General features: G+C 36.0%; 3 protein-coding genes across 9 annotated transcripts; 1 reads left to right on the forward strand and 2 right to left on the reverse strand.

Moving 5' to 3' along the window:
* The first annotated feature begins 143 nt into the window (after positions 1 to 143).
* On the forward strand, positions 144 to 1467 carry LOC111395812 (photosynthetic NDH subunit of lumenal location 2, chloroplastic). 2 transcript variants are annotated; one of them, XR_002702874.1, is made up of 3 exons: positions 144 to 732; positions 934 to 1095; positions 1126 to 1467. XR_002702874.1 is itself a non-coding variant. In XM_023021978.1 (2 exons), the coding sequence occupies exons 1-2, from the start codon at positions 247 to 249 to the stop codon at positions 1030 to 1032; spliced, it is 585 nt and encodes a 194-aa protein (XP_022877746.1). In that variant the 5' UTR covers positions 144 to 246; the 3' UTR covers positions 1033 to 1422. The 2 variants fall into 2 exon arrangements, 1 of the variants encoding a protein (XP_022877746.1); XM_023021978.1 differs by having other exon boundaries at positions 934 to 1422.
* On the reverse strand, positions 1156 to 4694 carry LOC111395820 (casparian strip membrane protein 1-like). Of its 3 annotated transcripts, none has more exons than XM_023022004.1 (5): positions 4574 to 4694; positions 4422 to 4461; positions 2913 to 3154; positions 2466 to 2589; positions 1156 to 1919 (listed from the first exon to the last, which is right to left on the reverse strand). In XM_023022004.1, exons 3-5 carry the CDS (start codon positions 3122 to 3124, stop codon positions 1704 to 1706), a joined length of 552 nt encoding a protein of 183 aa, XP_022877772.1. In that variant the 5' UTR covers positions 3125 to 3154; positions 4422 to 4461; positions 4574 to 4694; the 3' UTR covers positions 1156 to 1703. The 3 variants fall into 3 exon arrangements, with proteins under 3 accessions (XP_022877772.1, XP_022877780.1, XP_022877763.1); XM_023022012.1 differs by having other exon boundaries at positions 2466 to 2511; positions 4346 to 4461; XM_023021995.1 differs by having other exon boundaries at positions 4346 to 4461.
* A 267-nt stretch (positions 4695 to 4961) lies between these two features.
* On the reverse strand, positions 4962 to 9094 carry LOC111395793 (KH domain-containing protein HEN4-like). 4 transcript variants are annotated; one of them, XM_023021944.1, is made up of 8 exons: positions 8959 to 9094; positions 7617 to 8208; positions 6768 to 7139; positions 6424 to 6678; positions 5959 to 6225; positions 5676 to 5740; positions 5446 to 5519; positions 4962 to 5293 (listed from the first exon to the last, which is right to left on the reverse strand). In XM_023021944.1, the coding sequence occupies exons 2-7, from the start codon at positions 8184 to 8186 to the stop codon at positions 5471 to 5473; spliced, it is 1578 nt and encodes a 525-aa protein (XP_022877712.1). In that variant the 5' UTR covers positions 8187 to 8208; positions 8959 to 9094; the 3' UTR covers positions 4962 to 5293; positions 5446 to 5470. The 4 variants fall into 4 exon arrangements, 3 of the variants coding, with proteins under 3 accessions (XP_022877712.1, XP_022877722.1, XP_022877729.1); XM_023021954.1 differs by having other exon boundaries at positions 8940 to 9082; XM_023021961.1 differs by having other exon boundaries at positions 8931 to 9075.
* Between the last annotated feature and the right edge of the window lie 228 nt (positions 9095 to 9322).

Genomic DNA, 9322 nt, shown 5'->3' on the forward strand with positions numbered 1-9322 from the left:
GAATAAAATAGGCACATATTTTTTAAATATATTATGGAATAAAATAGGTCTACAGGGGCTCTTTAAAAAAATTAAAAAATAACAAAAATAAAAATAAAAATAAAAAGAGGAGGATAATGAATACCATGTCACCAAAAGCAAAGGTCCAGGTTGTAACACAATGCAACAAACTAATCCACTCTACCTGCCCCAAACTTCAGTTTCCATCTCCTTCACACGGCAATCTTCCATGAACTAAATTAAGCCATGAGCTTCATCTTCTCAAACTCCACAACCATTTTTCGATCTCAAACCACCGCTGCACACAAAAATGAACTACACAATCACCGTTCATTTCCAAGAATCCAGGCAACCACATCTGATCAAGAAAATCGGACCCAACGACGAAGTTTTTTGTCGTCATTTCTAGCCACTTCGGTGGCTCTAGGCCTCCATGCCACCCCGTTGGCACTAGCCGAGAATTGGGGTACCCGGTCGTTTCTCCGGGAGAGGTTCTTCGAGCCTGGATTGTCGCCGGAAGATTCGGTGGCAAGAATTCGACAGACTGCCGAAGGACTTCATAGCATTAGGGGCATGCTGGAAACCATGTCATGGAGGTATGTTTTGTATTACATACGTTTAAAGCAAGCTTATCTTTCACAGGATATGAAAACTGCCATGACAATGGTGCCTCAAAGCCGACGAAATTCCTATGTTCAGACTGCTAATGATTTGGTCGATAACATGGCCGAGGTTAGTTGCTCGTATAAGCTTGTAATTGACTTCGTTTTTAACATGTATAACTCGTTTAGTAAGGTAGACTTAAGCCAGTCATATACATTACTGCATACCATATATGTTCATATTCATATAGGGTTCAACAATATCTTTTTTAACCTTTTCGCGAAGGTATGCTTTCTTTTTTACTTAAAACTTTGGTGACTGATTTTACAGTTCGATTATTACATTCGGACTCCGAAGGTGTATGAATCGTATCTATACTACGAGAAGACATTGAAATCGATCGACGATCTTGTCGCCTTGTTAGCATAATACAAAAAGATGCATCTGCCGGAAGAGTTCTTCTGATACTTGCGTTACGATAAGTAGCAGATTGTAACGACTGAAACGGAAAAGATCTTAGTAGAAACTGAGAAATCCATAATTTTTTTTTTCCAGAGCAGCATATGAAGTACGTATTATAGTGGAGAAAGTGGGTTGCTTTGAAGAAAATTTCTAGCATTTTCACATGAATATTGATTGTTAGAATTAAAGACAATTACAGGCAAATTGATAGAACTTGAAGACATAATGACTTTGTTGTTAAAAGTTTCCGAGTCCTATTATATACTTGTCTAGTAATAATAGTTGATACAATTTCTCTCAAGAAAACTGTTGTAGTAGAAGGGTGACAAAAAATGCAATTCACTCTCTCGTACTTAAGTCTGTATTGCGAAGTAGATGGCTAAAAATGGTCAAAGTTGCCTACTTGTAGAATATGTATTAATGGAGTCTGAGAGTCTTAGTTCTTAGAGTCCCATTCTATGTGGGCTCTCACTCGATTAAGATTCTTTATGTCGACAACTTTAGATGTCACATATAAACATCGTGTTTGATAGCGAGAACTACATTACAAAAGATAACATTACGCGTCCAAGTACTCGATATAAAATTACACATCAGATAGAGGTAGAGGCAACAACAGTATATCCATTTGAGTGTCATCAGAGTCTACATAATGCTATGGCTGACAGAATGATAAGCAGAATAAAAATAAGTGCTGCACCAAATGAGCCAATAAGAGAACCAGAAATTCGCTCACAGAAGTTTTGGAATTGTTGGCAAATAGCAGACCAGTTAGCTGATGCATTCCCATTATGTGCCAAATACACAATTGCTGCTGCTGCTGAGGCTACAGCAGTGACTGCAGCCAGCATTATCTGCACCATTTTTGAGGTTTAGCATGTTAGTTTTAGGGTTGCTAGAAATCCGTTTAACAGTTTTTATGAATCTTTTTTCACCACTCTTTCGATTCCTTGTGAACTCTACTCAAGATCCAAAGAAACTATAACTGTCCTGTCATAGTCTTGGTTTACTTCCCCTCTTCTAATTTGTTTGTTTGAGATGAAAGGACTCTCACGAATAGGGTATAAATATCAAGGACTCCTGTCCACTTTGATTGCATGATAAATCGACTCTCTAAGAGCTCAAGTTGGTAAATAGGTGACAAATCAAATACAATTATCTGTATTCCTATTTATATCCAACTGTTTCGAGCAGAGGAATGAAGAATCTCTTTATGAAACAGATCTATTGTAAGATTAGGCGGAAGGTGAAGGCTTATTTCCAATGCTCTCCATCTGGCAATCTTAATGTTGCCCAAATCGTATATTGTTTCATAGGTCTATGGCTGAACCAAAGTCTCAAAGCATCTGATTAATGCGATTGAGTTTATATAAGTGAGATGGGAAGAATAGATCTCTTACCGAGTCCAAAAAGATTAGCACTGCTCTAGTCTTTGCTGCTCTGCTCCTGAAAATATGAAAGGTGGAAATGGCTAGAGACAAGACTAGATATCCACATACTGTTGCATTTACAATCACGAAAACCCTTTGCAATTGAAGGAGAAAAAGGGGTCAATTCCTTACAATAAATGGCTTGAAATTATTAATATTAACCAATGTTTTAAGAAAGTTTAAACATCAAATGGTTGACAAGGATAAAAACGAGGTCCAATGAAAGGTAAATAAAAAATAAAACATGCATCCAGGAGATTCAGAGAACTTGTGGCTGGTTCATCCAGTTCGAGGTTGAACCCTTCGGTTGTCTAACAATAGTTTTTAGGCTATAACCAGACCAGGTTTCGCGCTCCTGGTTGAACCAGCCGCAATCAAAACACTAATTAAACAACATAATACGAGTAATTAACTAACCTGAAGGTCGGAATGTCATCGTACTGAGCCTTGAATTGTATGAACTGAGTGATGAAAGGAAGAGTTTCATCCGTTGTTGCCATTGCCACAGCACTTGCCAATGTTCCAAAAATGGCCATAATTCTGAGAATAAGGTCTATTATGGCAATCGCCCTGTTCCCTCCTGGTACTTTTGTTACTTCACCACCTTCAACCGCACCTCCAGCCTTCATTTTTCACTGCTTAATTCAGTGATTTCTCAGCTGTAATTATAATTCAACTGTTCTTAACTGTCCAAGGCGACAGGATATTTTATACAAATTAACTTACATAAGCATGTTTGTATTTTCCTATGTCATTCACCAATCAGAAAATACCAATGTGGAATTAGGTTTTGCTGACATGAAACAATATACTTTTGATTCCCTCAGCAACCCAAAAGGTAAAAACATGTCTTTCTAGATTTCTACCTGCTCTACTTATCCGGGCAAGCCGTGATGATGCAAGTATAAATAAATTATCCCCCTCTTGTTTTTCCTTGTTCAAGCTAATAGAGGAGGTTATTTGACTGAGCACTAGAGCAAAGAAAGATTTCGTGCTCGTAAATTACTGACACTCATTTATAAAAATTTCATTCAGCTCTGAAAACATGAATTTGACATGCCAGTGGCTACTTTCAAATACTAGAGTAATAGATATCGAATTCGTTAATAATAAAAGTTCAGTTTGAGGAAGCATAAAACCACCTTAAAATCCCCATTGCATAAGGTGCATGATCTAGTTAACATGCAAAATTAACAAATTACAAGAAAAAAAATGTTCAGTTATGTTAATTTTCTTATTTTTTTTTTTTTTTTTTTTTTTTTTTTTTTTTTTTTTTTTTTTTTTTTTTTACGAGCATTAAGGTTTAAGCAACTTTTTAATTTCTATAGTGTTCAGTTATGTTAATTTTCTTATTTTCAAGTAAAGAAAAACAACTTATTTGAAAATCAGTTCGACCAATAAACAAATCATCTATTTTAAACTTATATATTTACTAATAAGATAAAACCTTTTATGCATAGCCAACAGAAACAAGTGGTCAATGGGAGGACTATGAACAATGTTAATCAATCAAAGTTCCAGATGTTGATACAAAAGCTCTGCTTCATTTACTTGATAAATAGCACCAATTTAAAAAGTATATGGTTGTTCTACCTAGCATAAAGGCATAGTATATAGCAACCTAATATGAAATCAAGTATATAAATCACTTCGTTCAACATATTTTATTTTATTCTTTGGCAAAATCCATCTTACTATCGTTTGTCTCCAAAGCAAAGCAGGAAACCCATGATGATCAGAAGCAATAAGTATAATGCATCTCTCTCTCTCTCAGAAATCAGTTTGTTCTCTTAAATGATCTCTTTTAATCAAATTAAAGAACTATGAAAAGGAGACAAAAGACAGCTCACCTTCACTAATGGTTCATGGCCGATGAGAATCTTACAACCTCATATCCCATTCAATTCATTTGATAGAAATGCTTACCTTACTGTAAATGCTAAAAGAAATGAATTATCTGTCAATCCTGCCAAATAAAAATCATATAAACATGTCAGATTGAGCAATGATGCACCTCACTTAAAAACAAGCAAGCGTAATATTAAATCACAAATATCCTTGAACATACTGAATTATACCTCTCTGAATGCAGATAAAATCAATGAATCCCAAGAACAAGTTGGGGCTAATCAACAAATTACAGAAGTGAATTTATAGGCTTCTGACCTGAAAAGATTACGTGTAGTGTGCAAATGTTATTAATGATGGGTAAACATTACTAAAATGTGAAGTGATATCAGAAGCATAGGAGAATGCTTAAAGCACTTTCACAATGCTTGCAAACTCCATAGAGGAAAAATTTACATGAGAACCAAAATGTTGCATTTGGAGTAAGATAGCATTATATAAGCAGGTAAGCATATTATAACAAACAAAGAGAGCTCATATATTGAGAAGCCTGCATACTGAAACATGTCGTGAATAGAAACATAGATATCATGGGAAGACATATCTTTACAGCTGGGGTGAAACAAAATGAGCAAACGATACTAGTCACTGTGTCCAAAAGTTTTACAAATATGCAACAATTCACTGGAATTGAACTTCTACAAGCTGCATCACTTCATGAAAGTAGAAAACTTTAGGCTAGTACAAGACCATAATCAACATAACAGCTCTCATTACAAGACACCAATTGTGATATCAAAAGAAAGAAAGAAATTTAAGGGCAAAAATAGATCAGATTTTCTCATGTCTCGTTGAGCAGGTCTTCCGTCTTCTGGTCCTGGGCTGAAGGCATCATTAAAAAGGCAATCGGCTAGCTTCAGGCATCACACACCATATCTGTATTAATGGAACTGTGAAAGGGAAGGGGGGGAAAAGGACTATTAGAAACAAATATATGCTTTAGGCTACTTAAAAAGAAGAGGGTAAACATGCAGCACAAAGAGGATGGGCTTGTATATTATAATATTAAGATTGAACAAGGAAAAAGGAATCGAGGTATCACCTCCATGCCTTGACAGCCAGAAACTCTAGTAACCATAAGATTTTTCAGATGAAACTGGATTCTGCCTAGATAACCTGGTAAGAGTGGTCACAAACTATGAGCTTGGATGAAATAACTAGATCTAACCAAACCTTTCAAGCAAGATTGATAGTTGAAGAAAACAATAAAAGATTATATATGTTGACAGTGAGAAGGGGAGAGGACAAATTTTAGGAGGGCCAAAAGTTTACCCAGAACCACCAGAATGACCAGATGAATAAACACCATATGCTCCATAACCACTTTCACCGACAATCTAGAGCATTGAACATGGATCAGGTTGGGGACAACAGGTGAAAGTTTGTGTGGCAATTAAATAGATGCTAAAGAAAACATTTGGTGTACCAGTTCCATACTAGAAATGTATGTTTTTAAAAAGGATCATCACATTATCAATTATTATAACATTAATGTGGTTCCAATAATGAGAATCAGAAAGCATTCAATCTTACTAAACAAATTGGTAGACGATACCTGTGAAGCATCATAACTCCCATAACTTTCATCTGGTGGCAAATTTTTGGGGTCATAACCACCTGAGTAGTTTGAATATCCATGATTTCTTGATTTATTATCACGAATCGTATATTTCGGGCCATCAGACATGTCTGGTGATGCTTGAGGATATGGAGCAGGTGTAGGAAATCCAGATGAAGTTCCCTGAGTCTCAAATACATTTGCCCTCAAGCGTATCAATACTTGTAGTAAGGCAGCTCTAGCCGCATTCGGGTCTCCAGTAATCTGGTCAGCATCATATGTATGAATGAGAATGAAAATGTGACAACTACAAACATTCTAACATCTTTTCAAATGTGACAACTATATGAATGAGAATGAAAATGTAGAGACAAGACAAGCAAACAGGGAGACAGGTAAAACAGGATGGCATATAGATGGACAGACCGCCCTGCACATGTGCACAAAAACAAAGTCATCAACCTGGACCATCTCATCGTCTTCAGATGCAACTTTGGGAACATGTTCGTCAGAAAGAATCCGGATATTAGCTCGTGTAGTATTTCTCATCTCTTTCACGATAGCCCCACCTTTACCAATAAGACATCCAATTCTAGAGCTTGGTACAAGAAGACGAGTGGTGAGAACAGGATCACCTGACTCTCTCTCTATTCTCTCACTGCACCGTGGTTGCAACCGCATTGTTGCATCGATAGTCCGCGAAGGAGCATCAAATTTCTGAGATATAAAATCTTAGGTCAACACAAACATCCTGTCTTGGTTATTCTTAATTATGATTGGTAAAAACTACACAAAATCATGCTCACCTCCTTTGCTGATATGGATATAACACAATCATCTCCTTCAGCACCAGAGCTATCAACTTTAATGAATGCCCCTGATTCCTGTCTTATTTGTTTAATAATAACACCGCCTTTTCCAATCACAGCTCCTATATTTTCAGTTGGACAAATCAAACGAAGTGAGAACTCCTTCGCAGTATAAGAACTCACATAAGGACCCATTGACAAAGTCATGCCCATAAGAGGGCCACCAACATTTGGATTGTTGAATGCTATTCCAGATCTATAAATGCTGGATGTCGACAAGAGCAAATGCTGTGACCTTGAGGGGTTATCATGAAGACAAGATGAAACTTGGTATAGAGCTTTCTTCACTACAGTAGCTTCCCCGGTTATCTGAGAATTGAACATGTACTAACTGTAAAAATCATCACTGATATCTTCCAACCACTCTTCACACAAAACAATAAAAAGCAACATCAGAAAACCCCAAGCATACTTTTCATTTTCATAGCACAAATAAGAGGAGATTAATGTAATATCATTCACAGGAGAAATTTCACCATCATCTTATGAAACCCAAACTAACCATCTTTAGACATCATGAAATTTTTTATAGATTCTCTTTATATTTTTAAGACAAGCTACTGCAAAACAAACCATCTTATTAATTCTAAAAGGTTTGAAACTATCCTGCATGCTTTCTCTCAAGATCCCACCAGATAAACCATAATACTGAAAATACAATTCTTAACATCCATTTCAAAAAAAAATAAAAAAAAATAGAATTATTGTGAGCAACAAGTAAATTAATATAGTGGGTGGAAAATGAGTGAAAGAAAATAAGAATACCAGTTACAAAGGGTTCACTACCTGGATAAGTTCATCAGAACTCAGAGCACAAGGTGGCAAATGTTCACTACCCAAAATTCTGATCTGAGTACCAGTTTCACTGCGTATGTTCTGAATTATTTGTCCTCCTTTCCCAATCACACAACCTATCTGATCAGAAGGCACAAGCAAACGCAAAGTGACGTGCAGAGGCTCCTCAAATGCACCATTCACAGGCGACTCCTCAGTGACCACCAAGTCGTGCACCCGAAAAAGGGCATCTTGTGCTGGTGAAACTAGGTCCTCCCCATAACTATTTGTTTCATCAGTTGTGCTATAAATGGTGACTACACGTTCATCACACCCTGGGATAGTCTCACTAATCCTAATCCTTGCATGGGTTTCTGCTCTCAATTGCTTCGCAATATCCCCACCAATTCCAATAATGCTCCCAATTTTTCTCAATGGACACAAATAACGGTAAACTGTATCATCTGGTCCAATGCCATTTGGTTCTTTTTCATCATTTTGGTTCCTTCTTTTCATCCCTTCATTTCCAGAATAATCTGATACAGTGTGCAATCTTTTCTCATGATCAATCCTCTGGTCCATTGATCAACAAGACTAAATTAACCTAATCCCACCATTAAAAAAAAAAAAAATTGTCAATCAGCACTCTATTTTACAGCGTAAACATAAATAAAATCACATCAAATGCAAAATGCAGTACCAATGTGTTCTCATGTGAAACGAAAAACCACCAAAAATTCATGATTTTTATCCACCTCAATGCAGCTAAATCTAAAAGATTCAGTTTTTCTAACCAGAAAGTGTTAATATTTCAATTTTAAACGGAACCCATTAAAGTGAAGCTGCTAAATTCAGTAAATGATCTTGAAACAGATTGATCAACAAGACTAAATAAACCTAATCCCACCATTAGAAAATAAAAAATAAAAATCTCAATCAGCATTCTATTGTAAAGCGTAAAAATAACAAAAATCAAAACAAATGCAAAATGCAGTACCGATGTGTTCTCATGTGCAACGCAAAACCACCAAAAATTCACAAATTTTATCCCACCTCGATGTAGCCAAATCTAAAAGATTCAGTTTTTCAAACCAGAAAGTGTTAAAATTTCAATTTTAAAAGGAACCCATTAAAGTAAAGCTGCTAAATTGAGTAAATGATCTTGAAACAGAGTGAACAGTTGCCAAAAAAATTAACAGATCAAAATTCCCAACTAGAAATTATAACATTGAATTCATTATACAATCTCAAAAGGCATGGTTCTAAACATTTGAAAATAACGTTAACGACGAAGATGAAGCGTGGAAAATTAGAGTTAAGAATTACGGTAAATACTTTAGAGAGAGTGTGTGACCTCGCCGTGAAATTCTTCGGAGGCGCAATAGGTGACTGCGTTTCTTGTTTGTGCTTGCATCTGAGGTCCGAGGTATAACCGCTTCTGAAACTATTTTGGGACGAGTTTTTAATTTTTGTTTAAAAAAATATCTTTGGCCCTGTGGATTTTTAGGGTTAAATTTGACAAAAATATCCAATCCCCATATTATCCTTCTTTCTCCTCTTCATTATTTTATTTTATTTTTTCTCCTTTTTTTAATTTCTTTTTATAAATTAGTTCAAGTGACAAGAAACACTTACTAGCGTCAAATATGAACCTTGAGAAAATTCTAATAGAATAGATTTGGAACATTTTCTCGTCCGATATAATAGGTTTCGACGAC

This window comes from Olea europaea, chromosome 1 (genome assembly GCF_002742605.1).
Source record: "Olea europaea var. sylvestris chromosome 1, O_europaea_v1, whole genome shotgun sequence".
In the NCBI taxonomy this organism is placed as follows: domain Eukaryota; kingdom Viridiplantae; phylum Streptophyta; class Magnoliopsida; order Lamiales; family Oleaceae; genus Olea; species Olea europaea.

What these genes read in the sequence shown, in the direction of transcription:
- LOC111395793 (XM_023021944.1), bottom strand. Translation starts at nt 8,186, where the DNA reads ATGGACCAGAGGATTGATCATGAGAAAAGATTGCACACTGTATCAGAT. An exon ending in GGAGTTATGATGCTTCACAG is followed by an intron (nt 5,741 to 5,958) that starts GTATCGTCTACC and finishes TCAATGCTCTAG; the next exon opens with ATTGTCGGTGAAAGTGGTTA. An exon ending in GGTCATTCTGGTGGTTCTGG is followed by an intron (nt 5,520 to 5,675) that starts GTAAACTTTTGG and finishes CACTCTTACCAG; the next exon opens with GTTATCTAGGCAGAATCCAG.
- LOC111395812 (XM_023021978.1), top strand. Translation starts at nt 247, where the DNA reads ATGAGCTTCATCTTCTCAAACTCCACAACCATTTTTCGATCTCAAACC. An exon ending in TGGTCGATAACATGGCCGAG is followed by an intron (nt 733 to 933) that starts GTTAGTTGCTCG and finishes CTGATTTTACAG; the next exon opens with TTCGATTATTACATTCGGAC.
- LOC111395820 (XM_023022004.1), bottom strand. Translation starts at nt 3,124, where the DNA reads ATGAAGGCTGGAGGTGCGGTTGAAGGTGGTGAAGTAACAAAAGTACCA. An exon ending in GATGACATTCCGACCTTCAG is followed by an intron (nt 2,590 to 2,912) that starts GTTAGTTAATTA and finishes TCAATTGCAAAG; the next exon opens with GGTTTTCGTGATTGTAAATG. An exon ending in TGCTAATCTTTTTGGACTCG is followed by an intron (nt 1,920 to 2,465) that starts GTAAGAGATCTA and finishes AAAATGGTGCAG; the next exon opens with ATAATGCTGGCTGCAGTCAC.